This window comes from Galeopterus variegatus, unplaced genomic scaffold (genome assembly GCF_000696425.1).
Source record: "Galeopterus variegatus unplaced genomic scaffold, G_variegatus-3.0.2 Scaffold481, whole genome shotgun sequence".
NCBI lineage: Eukaryota > Metazoa > Chordata > Mammalia > Dermoptera > Cynocephalidae > Galeopterus > Galeopterus variegatus.
In genome coordinates, this window is record NW_007726592.1 from 519,934 (window position 1) to 539,874 (window position 19,941).

Below are 19,941 nucleotides of genomic sequence, written 5' to 3' on the forward strand. Positions count from 1 at the left end.
ATTCAACTTTCTCCAGGCCCCTTTTGTTTATCTGTAAATGGGAAACAGCAATTGCTGTCTCATAAAATTTTTCTAAGGATTAATTAAGCTAGTAGATATAAAGACTAATACAATGTCTTATATAGGATTGGTGCTCAGAGTGCGAAGGACTTTGTTCTTCTGTACAGCTCCTCTCACCTACAGTGCTTGTTTTGATTTCATGTGATTTGGGCAATGTGTTAGATAATTTTGGCAGACAAATAAAGGAATTGTCTTATAAAAAAATCAAATATATATATATATATATATTTATATATATATGAATATATATATATATATATATATAAGAATATATAAGATATTGAATGAAACAAATTCTATTTATGTGAATTTTAAAACTCTTGAAACTCAACAGTAAAAAGACAACCCAATTAAAATACAGGCAAAAGACTTGGATATGTATTTCTCCAAAGAAGATATACAAATGGCCAAAAAGCACATGAAAAGACGTTCAAGGTCATTAGTCATTAGAGAAATGCAAATTAAAACTACAATGAAGTACCATCTCATGCCCACTAGGTTGGCCATTAAAAAAAAAAAAAGGGCAGCAGAAAATAACAAGCATTTCTGAGGATGTGAGGAAATGAGAACCCTTGCACACTGCTCGTGGGAATGTAAAGTGGATTACTGTATCATATTAATCTAATCACCAGGAAATATAATAAAAGCCCAAACTGAAGGATGGCTCTACAAAACTACTGGCCAATACTCTCCAAAAAAGTCAAAGTCATCAAAGACAAAAGAAAAGTAAGAAACTAGTCCAGATTAAATAAGTGTAAAGTGATATGAAAATGGAATTCAATGTGTGGTACTGAATATGACCCTGGAAAAGGGGAAAAAGTGACAAGTGGTAAAATTTAAATATGGACCTAGCAATTCCACTTCTAGGTATACACCCAAAAGAACTGAAAACGGGTATTCAAACAAATATTTGTACACAAATTTTCATAGCAGCACTATCCATAGTAGACAAAAGAAGCAACTCAAATGTCTATCAATAGATGAACAGATAGAAGAAAGTGATATATCCATACAATGGAATTCAGAATTGTATCAATATAAAATTATATTGATATCATAGTATTGGATCAATATAAAATTTTCTAAAGTTGATCACTGTACTGTGGTTAAATAAGAGAATGTCCTTGTTCTTAGGAAATATATGCTCAAGTATTTAGGGATAAAAGAATATTATGTCTATAATTATCAAATGGTTCAGGGGGAAAAAGTATATATTTATTTATGTGTTTATTTATCTACAAAAAAAGGAATGATAAAGCAATTGTGTCAAAATGGTAATCTGTGATTCTAATGAAGAGTACACGGGGGTACTATATACCATTTTTGTAACTAGTCTGTATGTTTTCTACTATATTTTAGAAGCTTTACAGTTTTGCCTTTCACATTTAAGTCTTCAATCTGCCATGAGTTGAGTTTTATATAATACTTTTTCCACATGGATACCAAATTGTCCCAACATCATTTGTTGAAAATCTCACCTTTTCCATGCTGAGCTGCATGTATTATGTCCAAAAATGGATATGCCTATCTGGCTTTTCTCTTCTGTTCCTTCTACACTAAAATTAGACCTCCAGTTCATTAAAAGACAGCATAAAGACAATGAAAAAAACAAACCATGAAATGAGAGTAAATCTATTTATAAAGAACCTATAGCAAATGACCAGAATTTAGAAAACATAAAAAGTTATTACAAATCATGAAGAAAAAGACAGATAATCCTATAGAAAAATGGGCAAAAGATTTGAACAGGCAAATCTTCCACAAAGTAGAAATCTACAAAATGGTGCCCAACTGCATGGGTCATAAGAGAAATGTAAGCTAAAACCACAATAATATACCTTCTCACATCCATCATATTGGCAAAGTTTAAAAAGTTCGTCAATATCAAGAGTTGGAGAGTATGTATAATAACAACAACCCTCATATAGTGCTGGTGGGAGTGAAAATTGGTACCACTTTGGAAATAGTGTGGCATTAACTAGTAAAATTGAAGTATGCATACCCTATGGCCCAGCTATTTCCCTCACAGGGAGATAATTCAGAGAAACTGGTATGCCAGGAAATATGCACAAGAATATTCATAGCAGCTTGGTTTCCAATAGCTGTAAGTTAGAATTAATCCATATGTCCATCAACAGTAGAGTGGATAAACAAATTGTGGATATGTTCTACTGCAGTACATCACAGCAACAAAAATGAATCTACAGCTATTGACAAAAACATGTATTAATTTCACAAAGTCTTGAGTGAAAAAAGCAAGATACAAAAAAATACACTGTATGATTTTATTTATATGGAATTCAGTAACAGGTAGAAACAATCTCTATTATTTAGTGTGCATACATAGGTGGTAAAACTAAAAGGAAAATAAGGAACTCATCATCACAAAAGACAGGATACTGATTACTTCTAAGTGCCAGGAAAGGGACAATAACTGGAAAAGACACACAAAGGTGGTGCTGACAGTGTTCTATTTCAGTGTTCTATTTCTTGATCTGGGTGAAAACTGAAAGTTTGTTTGCTTTTAAATATTTGATAAAATGTGCATGTTTTATGCACTTTGATTTGGATCATGTTATATAATTACAAAAAAAATACACATTTGGAGGAAAATTAGGTCAAGGAAAATCAGGTATGTGCAAAGTATATAGGGAAATGAGACTGGCAAGATAGATATTTAACATTTCAAACTCTCTTGAGGTGCTATACAATAAAACTGTATAAAAATTCCTACATAATGCCCATACTAGGTACCTATTGCAAACTTATATGTCCACACTACTCCCTCAACCCTGCCAAGTTTGTAATATACACTCCTATATGAGGTGAGGGAAGAAGACAAAAGGGGAGGGGAAGAGAGAAAAAAAGGAGAGAGACTGTATTAGTTTAAGATGGCTCTGTGGTTCCTGATTCTCATCCCTAATGAAGCCTGGCTATAATTCCTATTCTTGAGTTCCAGGGAATAGCCTGTATCATATATTTTCCTATTTTATTTACTTTTAGGTGTTTTTTTTTTTTTTTTTTTTTTTTTTTTTATTAGCAGGGGTGTGACTGAGATAGGTCATGTGCTTAATTGTATTGTTCTATCATTAACTTTAGAAATCAAGCAATATGCAACGATTAAGGTCTGCAGAGTATACACAAAGCAAATGTATTTCACTTGGCCTGGTTTTCCAAAGCCCTGCAGTTTCCGGTTTGGCCTAGCTTCTTACAAGTACATATAACATGTTGACCATGCAGGGGACAGGAAACTTTCCCCAGGCTAGTCTCTGTTGTAAGATAAATAACTGTAGCACAGCAAGGTTGTTGGCTCAAAGGACAGTTTACTGATTGATATGTAAAGATACTGAGAAATTGCTGTAAGAAGAGAATGCTTGCTAAGATCAAGCTTTTCTTGGTAGATCAACTTAACTTCTTGAAAATTGTATTATGGAAGTTCACCTTGTCTTACTGAATGTTACCAGCTTCTATTGTTAAATTTGTTAAACTATACTTAGCAAAAACCCCACCTATGTTCTCTTCCTGTAACTTCCTGGTGTTGTGGAGAATAAATGTAGGAAGAGAACCCCAAATTGGGGTTAATTTCCCAAATGGAAGGAATGCCTCTAATCTTGAGGGATTGGGAGATTAACCCCTTTTCGGGGCTTCTCACTGCTCAGAAGAGACGGGCTTTGAGTAATCTTTGGTGGCTCAGTCACCCAGGGACGTGACGAATCCGTGAGAGGCAAAGCAACAAATGTCTCTTCCGATTTATCAACATATCAGGTAAAAATAAGGCTTTTTATTGGTAAGAAATTTCTAAAGATTAACAATACTTACTAAAGTGCTCTAACATCACTTTTCTTTAACTTACCCTCAAAGTATGATGCTCTTGTGCTAATAATATTCTTAGTTCTTCATGTAGTGTTATAACTTCCAGAAACTGTCCCCATAAAGCCATCAGAAGTGAGCAAAGTTGTGCCAGATTCATATTTATCAGTTCTGCCAGTTCATCAGGATTTTCTATTTTCTGAAATGACAAGAAAAAAAACTTCACTTCTTCCCAAGACTTACTTTAACAAGTCTAAATATAATATGATGTATGTTATTGAGATGATCAATACAAAGGCAAATTTGTAGTTTAAAAAAGAAATGTGCATGTGTATGCATGTACATGATTCTTCCCAAGACTTACTTTAACAAGTCTAAATATAATATGATGTATGTTATTGAGACGATCAATACAAAGGCAAATTTGTAGTTTAAAAAAGAAATGTGCATGTGTATGCATGTACATGTATGTAGAGAGAGAGACCAACTGACTAATGGTTTCTCCTTAACTGATAGTTACTGAAGCAATTTTTAACAACTAACATGTCAATATCTGAGGTATCTTATTATGGAGATAATGTCAACTATAATCTAAAATTACAAATTAGGATTCTATAGAGGACGATCAACTTCTTACACCAAAATACTGCAAATTTTAAACAGAGTATTCCCTTACTCCTATGTTCTTAGATTCTACTTTGCTTGTGGGTAATCCTTTTACAGAGTTGTCAAACCTTTCTTTTTCTTTTCTAACAATTCATTCATCCACTATTTATTGAGCACATTTTAAATGCTAGGGCCTACATTCTAGAGATACAAAGATTAATATGAGAAGCTCAGTCTAGCAAGGAGAAAAAAGTAGGTAAACAAGCCATTATAAAATACTACTATGAGTGTTCTAATAGTATTAAATTATCCCATTTACTTAAATTTTCATCTAAACTGATCATAAAAGAGTATTAAATTGTACTTTGATATGCAGAATCTTCTAAAATGCAATTGGTTTTCTTAAATTGAGAAAAATAAGAATTTTTAAACAAAGAATAAAAAAAGACTATAAATCAGAATGATTGCTTATCTTTGGGGCAAGCATTTTTATTACAAAGACAGGATTTTCTTTAATTCATTGAGGTTGCAGAATGTTTTCAGACAGGTAATATCTTGTTGCAAAAATTTGTCTTTCAACTACTAGTAACACTAGCAAATCTACCTTAAATATAGAGATGGATGCTGACATCATTTTCCTATCCTAAAGAAGGTAGGAGGAATCATACAGGATGACATTGAAACGCTCCCATAGTTTCAATTGCCATCTATACACCAACCAACAACTTCCAAACCTATATCTAAGGATCACATCTCTCTCCTGAACTCCAGATCCATTACCTACAATTGTAATAGTTATATCTCCATCTTCTCTTTCTTAAAAAATTTAAACATATATATTAAATATTTTAATATACATTTATATATTTTATATTTATATATTAAAATAGTTAATAATGTTAAATATTTTTAAAATGTAAATGTCCCCAAACACTGCTTATCACATATCATACTGATAGTCTTAGCTTATTTTTACTTCTTTCTGAAGTCTGCAGTTCAGGAGGCTTTTCCTCCCCGACCCAAATCAAGCTTCTATTTATCTGTCCTAACTCAGAGAAGACACAAAAATAAAATTCAGCAAAATTAGCAAGAAGGGAAGGGATTAGGATTATATTCTATTTACTTTTCTGACTCTAGTTACTGGTATACAGTAGTAACTCAATAAATATTTACTGGGTAAATGAATGAATAAGGAATTACAGGCTTCAGATAAGAAAATAGCTCCTAGAATTTATGAACAAATTCAGAAAACTTTTACAAATTCCAGAATTCTGGAATGGAAGCTGATAGAGGCAGCATATAGGTACTCAACACATGATGAATCTACAGATGTGTTTTGCCCCAGGAAATGGTTTTATAAAAATGTATTAAAAATGAAGCTAACAAGTTTTTCATGTCTCTCTTAGGAACACAGAGATTAAAGTGTATGCTAAAGTAAGCTAAAATCTGTAGTATTACTGTTCCAAGGATAGTTTTAATGGAGTTTAGAGAAAGAAGAGTTGAATAAGCATTTGAATCAATAAATAACAATGTGTAAGGCAAGCAACTCTATACCTAGTCTAATCTATACACAAGTAGAAATAATTCTCTTGATCTTAACACAGGCTGAATATAGTACACAATTTTTTTTTTCTTGAGAGCAAAGCTATCTTGATACCTTGTAATTATTAATATCATATCCTAGGGATCTGGCATCAAGGTTCTGGTTACTCTTTTCATTTACATAAATAACAAAATAAATAATAATAAAATTCTTTTTTCTGTTAAAAAAGGATATCAGAATTAAGTTTGATGAGATCTTTTACATGCATTAATGTCTGAAGATGACTTTACATTTGCATATTTTTCAAATAATATTCATTATCTTGTCTTAAATAGATATACATTTTTTTTCATAATATTCACTGCTCTTGTTTGATTACCAAATACTGCTTACTTTTATAGACTTGGAAAATAAGGGAAAGCAAAAAAAGAAGAAAACAGTTCATTTTAGTGTATAGGCTTCAAATTTCTTTCAGTTATATACAAAGAGCAAAAACTAAAATCATATGTAGTTTTATGTCATTTTCACTGACCATATGAGTAACACAATACAAGCATTTTCCTACATCAAACATTCATTGAAAGCACCATTTTTAAGGTTGTGTAACTTATTTAGATTATGCGTGTCCCATAATTTGTATGACCATTTTACCATCAGGTATTTATTTAGGTTAACTTTTTACAATATTATATACATCTTTATATGAACCTCTGATTACTTCTTCGGTATAGACTGAGAGTACCACTTTTGGCTTTGGATACATACTGCCAAACTAATTTCTGAAAAAGATCTATAGGGTTTGAGAATCTGTACCTCATCACATCACAAAAAATCATAATATTATTTTAAAAAATCACAGCTGGGGGGTGGCAGGGGAAAAAAAAAAATCACAGCCAAAATATAATAGGTTTATAAAAATGGTATCAGAGTATTTAAATTTTGGTTTTCTTGATAATTAATGAGACTGAATTTTTTCATGTTTTTATTACTCTTTTTTGTAATTGGGTGTCTATCCCATCCTAATATGGTAATTACACGTGTTCTTATTGATTTGTAAGAGGATTTTAAATACTGTCACTCTATCTTTTGACAAAATTTATCCTAGGTTGTTGAGTTTAGATTTTATTATGTCCATTTACATACTGAAATTTAAATATGCGTATGTAAAAAAATTTATTAGTAATATATGAATACATATGTATTATTTTTTAAAATTTGATATAGATGCATATAAAGAACAAAAACTCCCCTTTACAATCCTCATCCTAAAAATACTACTCTTTTCTATTACTGTTAACACTTGAAACATCCTTTCAAGTATTTTATATGTAATCACATAAACACAATTAAATACAGCCCTAGCTATTGAGAGTTTTATACATGTATTAAATCATATTATTCATATTTTTTTCCAATTTTTTCTTTTCAATTAATATATGCTGAAGGGCTTTTCGGCATGAAAACAGTAACTGGCAGATTGACAATAAATATTTCCTGGATTAAATAATCCATGTGAATGAATAGAAATCCACCTAATTCTTTTAAATGGCCACATAGGAGTTAATAATAATTAATGCTGCAATTCTTTATATTCATGTTTGTGCACATGTGTACTTTTGTAGAATAGATTATTCAATAAAAAGTGTTGTGTCGAGGTAATGTGCATTTAATAAATGTTTTTGAAGTAGATTACTGAATTGACCTCAAAAAGTATTCTACCAATTTATATCATCACCAATGGCATATGAAGATACTAGTTTCCCTACACCCTTATGAACAACAACGGAGATTAGCAGTCCCTTTCATTTTTGCAAATTTCATGAAAAGAAAACAAACAAAAAACACCCTGTTTAAATCTGCATTTTCCTTGTTTTCAGTAAGAACGAGTGTATTTCAGTAGCTAACTTGTTCTGCTAAGAATTGCCTATTTGTACATTGCCTCTGTGTACCCCCTTTTCACAAGAATGTTGTTTTGAAATTGATACATGGGAGCTCCTTGTATACTGTGAGCTTAATCATTCTCTTTTCAATATGGCAAACATTCTCTTCCAGTCTTTTGCTTCCTTTCAACATTATTTATAGTGTATTTTGTTATAAAGAAGTTTCAAATCATCAATACTTTATTTTATTTTGTCCTTTACTGTTAAGTCATTTCATATCCCAAGATCAGATTGCTTATATTTACCTGTATATGTCATTTTTTTCTTCATAATTTTTTTGAGCATTTAACTCTTTCGTCCATTTAAAATCTCTTCTGTGGCATGGTATGAAGAGCTAAGTTTACCACACTGCTTATAAACCCCAGTGTTCTTGATATTTTATCATATGCGTAGTTATTAAACATATTAGTGACTATTTTAGTGCTGTTTAGTTCCTCTGACTTGTCTTTCTATTCTTTTAGATAATTCCTACCTTATTTCCATTATTATATTTTTTAGTATCCAGTTAGGCAAGTCCTTCTACATTTACATTATTTTTAAAGTTTTCTGAGTTATCCTTATATTTCTTCAAATAATTTTTTTAAAAAGTCAAAAATTCCCAATGGGATTTTGATTTGGACTCATTAAAATAAGTAACTTGAGAAAAACGGATATCTTTCAAGTGATTATTTTTCCATATAGGAGTATCATATATTTGTTTAATCAAATTTCTTTAATCTCTCAGTGAAACACTGTAGATTTTTTCATATTAATTGTACACATCTTAAGATTACTTTTAAGTGTTTAATGTTCTCTTGGGCAACTATTATAAGAACATTAGTGATTTTTAAAAAAAAATACTTATCTTATTTGAACTGTGGGCAAGGCCTCTAGTATACTATACAAAATTACTTGTATATTTCGCATATGTACAATTTTCTAAGGAGATGACAAATACCTTTTTCAAAGGAGTCTAGTCCTCATTCAAATTTATATACAGAAATACATTTCAAACCAAACACGTTTTCACTTGATTCATGCCTCTGATTTCTTCAATTAATTTAGCCCCCTAACACACAGTTAACTGAAAATAGTCCAAACATTTAGTTTCTTGGCAAAACAAACAAAACAAAGAAAGAAAAGAAAAATCTATTCAATTTAATTGTAAGAATGAATTGGGAAAACGGTCTGAGACACATATTAATTGGTTGAGACAAAATAAATATTCATTTTTATACAAATCATTTTACAAATCTATGCAACTTTAAGTGATGCTTTAAAAATTTGTCCAGAAATCCTGAGTGAGCTAAAAAAAGAAAATGTATACTTCTGATTAGTCTTTGCCATTTCATTTATATGGAGAATAATATACTTTTTAAAAAATAAGTTGACTTTATCCTGAAGTCAAATGTATATTTTGATCAACAAAGTTGTGGTTCTACCATGACCAACCATTTTATCTTTGCATTATAGGAAAGACAATTAATGAATTAAAATTTTAATAGACAAAATATTCAGAATAAGAAACAGAAAGCACTCAAATAACTTGATAATGTGAATTTTAAAAATTCAAGTACCTTAACTTCTTCACATAGTTCAGTAAGTCGAGCTTCTACATCCATTTCCTCTGAAAGGAGTAAAGAATAATTAGAGGAAATATTTCAATGTTAGATATGAAAACTACCTCTGAAATTACAGAAATAAATTAAATTCCCTTTAACAAACCAGAGGATTGACAAATATCTAAAATATATTCGATGAATTGAATTTTAATGTAGTATATTTTCATAAATAATACATTAATTACATAGGTAATGTGATTATTAAATTCTATGTTAAGATTATTAGCTAGTATCTTTTAGTTATCACAAGAGACTAACACTGTCAAAGATATATTAACTACATATGTAAAGTAACTTGAACAGTAAAAACAAAACATATAATGAAGTTTTGCTGCATTTAATATTTTATAATTTCCAGTAAAGTTTAGTATTTTGTGTTTTATGTGTATATACCTTGCTTTTTAAACACAAGTTCTTCCTAAAAAGCTTAAGTGAAATTAACTTTTATAGCTGAAACATATTTAAAACATACCTGGAGTGTAGGCTATTTAATGAAAATAAATGACAAAATCTTTTTCAATAAAAAGTTAGTTTCTAACTTAGTTTTTTTTTAAAAAAAAAAAGAAGACCGGTAAGGGGATCTTTTCCCTTGATTTGGTGTTGGCAGCAGCACGCTTTTTTTAAAAAAAAAGAAGACCGGTAAGGGGATCTTTTCCCTTGATTTGGTGTTGGCAGCAGCACGCTCTCCCAAGTGAGCCTCGGGCCGGCCCCCTAATTTAGTTTAATAAATTTAGTTTTCTATAAGATATTCTTATATTGAGGCAAATTTTTGCCACCCTATTCTGATTTATTTAATATGCACTATACTCATCTATAATGTGGGTGTGTAGATTTACAATTAAAATGGTAATATTTACACAAAGGAATACAGAAACTAACAGAATATAAAGATTTATTAATTAGTTATTTTTTGCAGGGAAATCTAAGGCCTGAAGTATCATCCTTAGATATATTTGTTTTCTTATTGTAAAAGAGAGTTTAACTGATCATTCTCACACAAAAGCAAGAATACATTCTATGCTATCCCTGTATTCACAAATCAGTTCACTATAGAACTAAACGTTTACTACTTGATAAAAAGTACAAGAAACATTTAAATCTGATAAAATAAGCAGTCATGATTATGTGGTAAACCCAACCAAGCTATAATGTGAACAACAAATACTCTGTTGGTAAGTGAAACCAGTAGAACACATATTTTGTAATTTACAAAATATACAAGTAAAACTTATTTAGATATTAAGATATACCACAAAATAGATCACTACTTTGGTCAACTTGTTGACTGCTACAGAAATTTGCTAAGGTTTCACAAATCATTTCAATATCAGATAAATCAGTAATTTCTAATATTAGGTTTTCCAAAACTAAAAAAATCAGCGGCAGACCCTACATTAAAATCACAACTTCCATACGCCAACTAGATGTTCACACTACTCATCGTTTTTTCTGTGATAGAAGAAAATCAGTAAAATAAGTCTTATTAGGTTACATATCCTACCTCTGAATTTAAAAAATATGAAAATAGGCTGGCCGGTTAGCTCATTTAGTAAGAGCACAGCCTTATAACACCAAGGTCATGGGTTTGGATGAACTTTTTAAGTTTTTATGCATTTCTCTAATGTTTGCATAGAAGAACCTAAATGAATAAACTGGTGCATTTGCATTATGGCTAATGAGAGCTACTTCAATGCAAACATCTTAAGGAATATTTAAAAGCAAAACTTAACTTCAAAATCTGAGAATTGAAATGATTTCAAAATCACTTAGGATTTCTAACTGAGTTTAAAATTCTATTTTAATTATTTAAAAAATAATGATATATAATCCATCTACACAATTTTATAGAAATATATAAATATGATGATTCTCTCATATAAATTCACTTTGGGGGTTTGGCTCCTCCCGCTAATCCAAGTTTATAATCTAGAACATATCCTTCCATATTTCTCAAATATATGAGTTTTGGAGTCACTGTTCTACAAAAATGAGACTGTATTTTACACAGTTTTCTGCAACTTGCTTTTTTCTCTCAGTAGTACTCCACAAAAGTCTGGTATCTAGTTACACAGCATTTTTTTTTATTCCTTTTTATCTTTTTTACTGACCGGTAACGGGATCGCAACCCTCGGTGATACAGCATTTTTTTTTTATTCCTTTTTATCTTTTTTACTGACCGGTAACGGGATCGCAACCCTCAGTGTCACGCCCGTACCCGGGACCGGCAACGGGATTGCAACCCTCGGTGTTGCACCCGCACCGCGCACAGCCAGTGAGCGGGAACCGGTCTCCACATGGGATCCCAACCCTCGGTGGGAGCGCCACGGTGCTCCCAAGTGGCGCACTCTCCAGTGCGCCACCGGGCCGGCCCTATACAACATTTTTTTAAATGGCTACATAATATTCCTTGATGTGGGTGCATCACGATTTCTTCCATATTCCACTTTTTGCCCAAATGATGGGCATTTGTCTTTGCTTAGAGTTTTGTGACTAAGAACAATACTGCAGTAAACATGCTTATACATATATCTTTACATAAAAGTATCTTATTTCTATGACACAGGTTAACAGAAATAGGGTTGCTAGGTCAAAGCGTACATGTATCTTACATTTTTTTCTAAATCTATCCATCCATTCATCTATCCATTCATTCAATAGATATTTATGACACAGCTCAGAAAATGTCAACACAGTGCTAGGTTAAATTAGAAGTATACTTTAATCGCTAAAAAGAACGTTAAAACGCTGTAATGGCCACAATTTCATACTATGAATTCTGTAATTTTATAGTAATTTTATATGAGATATAAAACCATATTACAAAACGAATGACTATACATAACTTTTTAATCTTTCTCTTTTCCTTCCTGAACAGAAAATAAGTTTCTCTTAACAGTTTTAGTAAAAACACGACTTAAATATTTCTGAGCTAGTTTTCATCTGAGAAATATTGAGAAAAATTTTGGCTTCTTAACTTCCTTTTGTCCATGCTTCTGAAAACTGAGAAATAAATATTGTTTATTTATTTATTTCTACAGTTTCTTATAATTTCTTAAAAATGTGATTGTGATGGTCTACTCAACACAAAGTAAAAGCTTTTAACATACTAACAGAAAGACAGTAATAAATCAAATACTATTTGCTATTTAAGAACAAAAATCTATATATATGGAAATATATAAATTAAATAATAAGCTCAGAATATTTTCCTTAACATATATAACAGATCTGAACAGTGGTGTTTTGACGTTATTTTGGTTTTTTTATTTAGAACAATAAAAATAAATGCAAATTGACTAAAAAAACAAAACCAGATACCGAAAATGTTTCCTTATTTCTGCAATGCAAGAAACTAGCTTTAGTTTTTAAATAACATTTCATTAACATTAGGCCTATCCAAGGTTAAAATTACTTTGAACAAATTTAAGGCAATATCATTAAACCAACAAATTTTGGCAATAAATATGGTTTCGAAAAAGTGCTCTTTGTAGAAACTTTTTGAAAAAGTATAGAAAAAGCCAAAGAGATCTTTGAATTCACCATTTCCAGTTTTAAATAAAAACTTCAATATTACAAATTAATTAATAAATTAACCAAAACTTATCTACAAACCAAACCGATGCTAAAGGCAAGTTCTTTAAATAAGAGAGGTGGGAACATACTATGTTAATAAATATATACTTATGAAATTTGACACAAGTTTAAGGCAAAATTTTATACTAATTAAAAGGGATTATTTACTTAGCCTCTTTGTAAACATACCTAGACAGGTGTCTTTCTGGGTTCGTGGCTGTTGTCTTCTGAGAAGGCGCTCATATAGGACCTGCATGTTGGCCTTGGCTAGTTGTAAGGATTGCACACAGCACTAGTTACTATACTCCTTTTACAACAAAATTTACTAGAATTTTCCAACTTGTTAATAACAGACTTAGTATCGATCTGATAGTGCAGTTAGTTAGTTAATGAGCTTATCAGAATTACAAATGATGTACATTCAAGTTTATATCACTTTGGGTTTTTTTCTATTTAAATGTATGTGTCACGAACAGTTCTTAATATTATTTTTATGTTTTAATTACTTAGACTCAGAATTTTAGTACTGTCAGGGATCTCAGAGATCAACTAGTTCAAATCTCTGCTTTTACAAGTATAGATACTGGGGCTCAGAAAGTGCACCTCGCTCAGCCAGTGTGTGGGAACCGGTCTGTATGTGGGATCCGAACCCTCGGCGGGAGCGCCACCGCGCTCCCAAGCGGTGCACTGTAGCAGTGCGCCACCGGGCCGGCCCTAGAATTATATTTTTTGATAAAATATTTTAAGCAAGTAATTTGGAATAAAGTTGACAAAGTAACTAACTACTGAAATTAAATATAATGGCTCTTTTACTATATTTCCTATATTACACGTCTAAGCCCCACAGTTGCATATATAAGTTTAAGACATAAAAGCCACTCTTCCCTGAGAGAAAACTGAAAATCTTATAAATAAATCAATTATCATGCTGAAGTTAGATCAAAGATTAGTAATAAAGTGCTAACCCTGTCTAAGCTATTTGAAATAAAACTTTTTTTTTTAAACTCTGTCTTTGAAAACAGAAAGGTTTGTTTGATTACTAATTATAAATTTTACCATAAATTCTTTTAGTAAAGTGCTAACCCTGTCTAAGCTATTTGAAATAAAACTTTTTTTTTAAACTCTCTTTGAAAACAGAAAGGTTTGTTTGATTACTAATTATAAATTTTACCATAAATTCTTTTAGAAATATTTTTTCTTGTTAAAGTGTGGTTCGTGTGCTTTTTCATTTGAAAATATTACATGTTAAACAGTCAATTTAGTGATATCTGTGTCTAGTCAAGAAAGTATGAACTGAACTGACAATAATGGAATTAATCAAATCGACTAGAGACTACAGTAGTTGCTGATATGCAGTGTCTCAATATCCAGCATTTTCCTACAGCTGAATGTAAGTAGGGTACAAATCCTTAAATTTTTTTTTTTATTCTCTTGTAACCCCAAACAGACAATTATAAAAATAGCTGAGTTAGTCTCAGATGCAAGAACTATTTTCAATAACAGTGACTATTTTAGAGATTGCATCAATATTAAGACTGAGATCCTTGTGGACTAATGGAATAAACAAAGGATACTGATTAAGTAAAATTTAAAAAGCAATTCCTGTTTATTCAAATATGTAATGATAAAAATGATTTATTCTGAAGGCATAATTAATATGTGCTTTTTTATGATGAGCTACTAGCTTATATTTTAAAATAAAAGCTTAAAAAAACTGACACAAAAAGTTAATAAAAACTTATTTTGCCAATCCCAATAATTTATCTTCTGCAAAATGATATATGTAGAAGCACTTTGCAAACTACAAATGGTATAAAAAAATCAAGGGAGCATAATTTTTATTATGTACTATAACATATACATAGACTTTGGGATTAAAACTGAAGTTTGATTTTTAATGATTTAAATAATTTTTAAAACAATAAAACACTGAATAATGTTATTGTTTCCTGAAGTGATATAAAAGAGATCAGATATAAGTTAAAATCAAATGTACATAAAAATGTCCCACTCTGCTTAGACTGTTAAAAATTTGGAAATACATATTTAATTTACCTTCCTACAATTATATACAGAATATACTGACATTTTAAAAAAAAATCTATCAAAATACTCATTTCAAACTTACCACCAAGAATTTATTTATTGATATTATAAAAAACATTTTTAAATTGCAGAAAGTAATTATCAAGGGTTGAAAAAGATGGAATTGAGAAAAAAGTAGAAGTGAGGCACATAAACATTAGTTTTAGTATAGAAAAACTATGGTGAAGCTGATAACTAGCAATATAAGAATGATGAGAATGACTCGAACTGTAGAATAGGGCTGGCTACTTTTGACATACCCAGTTCTAGTTTCTGACAAGAGGGAATCTCTTCTGTTACCGTAATGAAGTAGTTGTGCAATCCCTTGAAGGCTAGCAGCAAAGTGGCACAAAGAGTATAATGTAAATGATAGGCATGATGTAGGAAGGAATCTGCAATGATGAAGCTGCAACCCTAAACAAAGAACAGATTTGGGATACAGAGTATTAGTAGCCAAAATTTAAAAATATTATGCTTGAAACTTGGAAAAATAAAGAAAAAATACCTAAGCATCTGCCAATTAAAGTTATTCTAAAACATATAAGAAATTCAGGAATATTTTAGAGGGTTGTTCATACAAGCAAATTTAAACACAAGAAATACGACCCTAGTAATTTCAGTTACAGTGGATTTTTATAACAAGCATATTAAATAATAATTTTTGAAAACACGAGATTCATATCACATTTGGACTGAGAGACAGACACTCTATCTGCTTTTATAGTATAAGCCCCCTTTCCTTTTATAGTAATGGGTGTTCTTGTACTACTCTAAGTTAGGTCTCAACTCTGGCAATTGTTTTTTAAAGGCTCCTTTGGAATGATTTGACCTGTCCTGTTAAGAGAGCAAGGGGTGACGGTAACAAGTTAAAAAAAGCACTGTCTATCAAAGATCTCTATCCACTCAATCTGGTACGATTATAAAGTATCAGGTTATTTTTCATAATAAACAATTGGAACAAACCAATTTGTTAAGATCATATTTAATTAGATCTATTAAGTTGCTGAGCTCAATTAATAAAAGAAATATTGACATGCACAGATAAAACAGTTAAATACAATTCTTTTAAAATAAGAAGGAAAAAGATTTATAAACATATTCAGTTCTTACATCTGGTGATAACTGTTTTGTGTAGTTAATACCAAAGACCACACTTTCAAGAGTAGGAATCACAGAATCTTTGTTTTGTGCTGGTGCATTTCTATTTAACCAAGTAGTCTTCACAGGGCGAGGAAAGCTGGAAGAATAAATATTAAATTATTACTGTCATAAAAGTCTATTTGAATGTAAGTTAAATATTTACAAAAGAAACCTTACAGAAATAGAACAGCAAGGGTTTTGCAAGGTTATGAGTTCTAGAGTATTCTTAAAGTAATTTTTCCTTTAATAATTTGAATAATTAATAATAATGTATAACTAATGAATATTAAAAAACTAAGGCTAGATACTTGAGATTGCTTCTCTGTGATTGGGTTTCAGGAAGTCTCAAAGGACACTAAAGATAAAACAGGGTGGGATCCAGATGACAAATGAGAGTCAAGCTTTAATTTGGAAATACTGATCTGTCAGAACTGGTTACCAAGTTTAAAAATCTCAATACTTAGATATGAATGCTATATGCAGATATAAAGCACTTCCACTTAAATGTAGGAGAAACAAAATTACTAAATCTACCTGATGCCTCTTTTTCTCAAAAATAAGACATTTCTTCCCCTTAATTCTCCTCACTAAAATTAAGATAATTTTTATGTGTTTCAAGACACCATTTCAATCACATATTATATGAACTTCTGTTAAACTACATTTAGTACTCCATAAATTCTATAGAATAAAAAGCATATTTTTGTTTGAATGTTTAAGAATCATACACAATTATATTTGAGATAAAGTAAGTCAAAGCATTGGACTATTTGGTAGTTTGGCAAAAGGGAAAAGATAGGAAAGTAAATCAATTTTGCCATAAGCAGAAAGCAGCTTTCATTTGTAAAATCAATTTGCTTTGCAAAAATGAAATATCTACATCCCAGCAAAGAAGGGAGTCACAAGTCAATGGTAAATTCCACTTGTTTTTCAGAACTGACTCATGAAAGTTCTACTTTAAAAAAATCCAACTATAAAAAATATGTCATGTAAAAAACAAGCAAAGAAAAAAATACTAAACCCATTTACTTTAAATAATCCATAGTTGGGTTGACCATAGAAATTGTTTTAAATAAAAAAGACATTTAAAAAGATAATGTTATGAATTAAAATTTTTTCAAGGTGTTTAGAGGATTAAAAAATCCACCTATAATAAAGGAAAAACTTTCAGGAAAAACTTGTGGAAGCATAAATAACAAGGAATGTTACCCTTAGACATGACCCCTTTACCAGCACACCACCAGCAAAAAGCATTCCCTTACCCTTTCCTTGTTTCCCTTTTCCAACCTCTTAATTACAGGCAAAGAAAGGCAGGGAAAGATGCTGCTTCTTTCAGGGCAAAGTTCTAGCAGCAAGAGAGGGGATATAAGGGCCCATAGCAGCTAGATAAAGAACAGCAGCCTCAGCTGTTGCAGGCACCTTGTATTCTTTTCCAGTCACTAACCAGAGCCAACAGTTAGTCCTCTTGGCTTCTGATTCTGAGCCAAAAATTTCTCCTCCTTCCAGTAAACGGTCTCTAGGAGATGAGCAGCCCCTTTTTCCTACTAGTCTGTGGCAAAAACTGCTGCATTGTAAGAGGAAGCACACATTTAACTCACTAGGATTAGTGATGTGAATATCACTACTCTATTTAATTAGGGCCTTAAAAAGTAACATTAATAAACTGAGCTGACCTCTATGAGTTGTTTGCACATTTCTCAGGAGAGAAACTAAGCTAGTTTTATAAAGACAGTCTTGGTAAGTTTTAAATAACAAAACTTAAGAAAGTTATCAATCTATTATTCCCATGCTCTTGAATTTTATTATTTTATTATAAAATGAAAGTATTTATTAAATAATTAAGAATTTAAGAAATTCTTACTATTTCAGTTATCTTTATCAGAGTGGTATGGTTTCACTATAAAAATAAAAGATGTTACATTAATGAGGACCAGGGTATTGGTTAAATTTACCTTATCAGTGGCTGGTGTAGTGCAACCAATGATGCATGGACTGTAATAGATACAACAGAAAGGTGGAAATAATCAAACATAACATTAACATGATGATGAAGGCCTCTATGGAGGCTAAAGTGCAGCTTCAATGTTCGGCTACTTATTAACTGCAAGGCATTCAGATCATCTGTCCTACAAAAAAGCAATACATTTGCATATAAGAATAGAATATTTAACAAAGGCCAATATTTTGTAGAGTAGTTTAAACTATCAAAAACATTTAATTAATTACTTTTTTAAAATTTAGAATAAGAATATTTTAAAAGCATCAAATTTGTATTACACAATATGAAACATAACAATTGAGAAAAGAACCAGATCCTATGTATAGTTTGCTATTAGTCTATGACATGGACTATTTTCTCACAAATATCCCTAAAAATGAGTCCTTTGTGATACTTTGGGGATTAATCTCATCTTACAGTAAATTTTACTCCATAGGCAATATTGTTTATTATTATTGTAAGGATGCAGTATAACATAGGTCAAATCCTATTATAATAAATCCCAAAAGATATTTCAAATTATTTTTACTGTACAAAATTTTATTAAATACTGCTCAAAAATAAACAAGCCATTGCTTATTTAGTAAAATAAAAGATATTTTATTACAGATATTTAGTCTGTCATTAGACATATATAAACATATACATGTGTTATATAACACATAAAAATTTGAAACAATGCCATGAAAATTGTATCCAAATATACCATTAAAATAAGACACATACATTGTAATTATGTACAGCTAATGAACTACCTACTCATTTCAGTTTACGCCACTTAAAGAATTCTGACTTTGTTAGAAAAAACAAACAAAAAAGCCTTTACAGAATTCTTTGCAATGAATAAGCATTACTGAAGAGCAGTAGCTACCATATAAAAAAATTCTTATTCCTCCATGATAGAAGAGAACACCTAAAGTAGGCCTTTTAGTAATGTGACTACTTAGTCATCTATCCGACATGCAGTCTGAATTTATATACAATTTTCAAGAAGTACTTCTAAAACTACATTTGAAATGAGAAAACAAACAAACAAAAAAACCCCACAACTCTCCAAAAATAAAATTGTTAAATGGATCTTTGATTGTTTTAAATGAATACAAGCACAATTTATCCCTAAAATATATGGCTGCATGTTCAGGTATGAAAACCCCACAACTCTCCAAAAATAAAATTGTTAAATGGATCTTTGATTCTTGTTTTAAATGAATACAAGCACAATTTATCCCTAAAATATATGGCTGCATGTTCAGGTATGTGAGCACGTTCAGGGTTGCCAGTCCTAAAACTTCTTCAGGGACTCTAGAAATTAATGAACTAGAAATAACTGCCAAGTATAAGAGTCATCAGTCTTGATAACTCTCGGAACACCAACAAAGTCCCACCTAAAGAAGGCACAACTCATGCCACCAAGAAAGATTAGCTGGTGATACAGTGGAAGAGAGCTCAGTTATATTTAAATGCCTCATGGCAGTGGTATTATATCAACAGTGCAATTTCTGGAGTCTAGGAAATTGTTTCAGATTTTTTCAACTTGTCTGATTTTGCTACCTGGAGCTCATGGAATCAGCATGGGCACAGAAA

At 30.9% G+C, this 19,941-nt stretch overlaps 1 protein-coding gene across 3 annotated transcripts in view; it reads right to left on the reverse strand.

Annotated features, from left to right (window-relative positions):
- Positions 1-19,941, reverse strand: part of FAM135A (family with sequence similarity 135, member A) — a 110,953-nt gene that overhangs the window by 43,460 nt on the left and 47,552 nt on the right. For 2 of the 3 annotated variants that reach the window (XM_008569230.1, XM_008569228.1), the window contains exons 8-12: positions 18,311-18,484; positions 16,329-16,455; positions 15,479-15,632; positions 9,516-9,565; positions 3,914-4,069 (exon numbers count right to left, since the gene is read on the reverse strand). In XM_008569230.1, the coding sequence (XP_008567452.1) occupies positions 3,914-4,069; positions 9,516-9,565; positions 15,479-15,632; positions 16,329-16,455; positions 18,311-18,484 (661 nt within the window). Of the gene's footprint in view, positions 1-3,913; positions 4,070-9,515; positions 9,566-13,322; positions 13,401-15,478; positions 15,633-16,328; positions 16,456-18,310; positions 18,485-19,941 lie in introns of all 3 variants that reach the window. The other variant, XM_008569229.1, reaches the window with a different exon arrangement.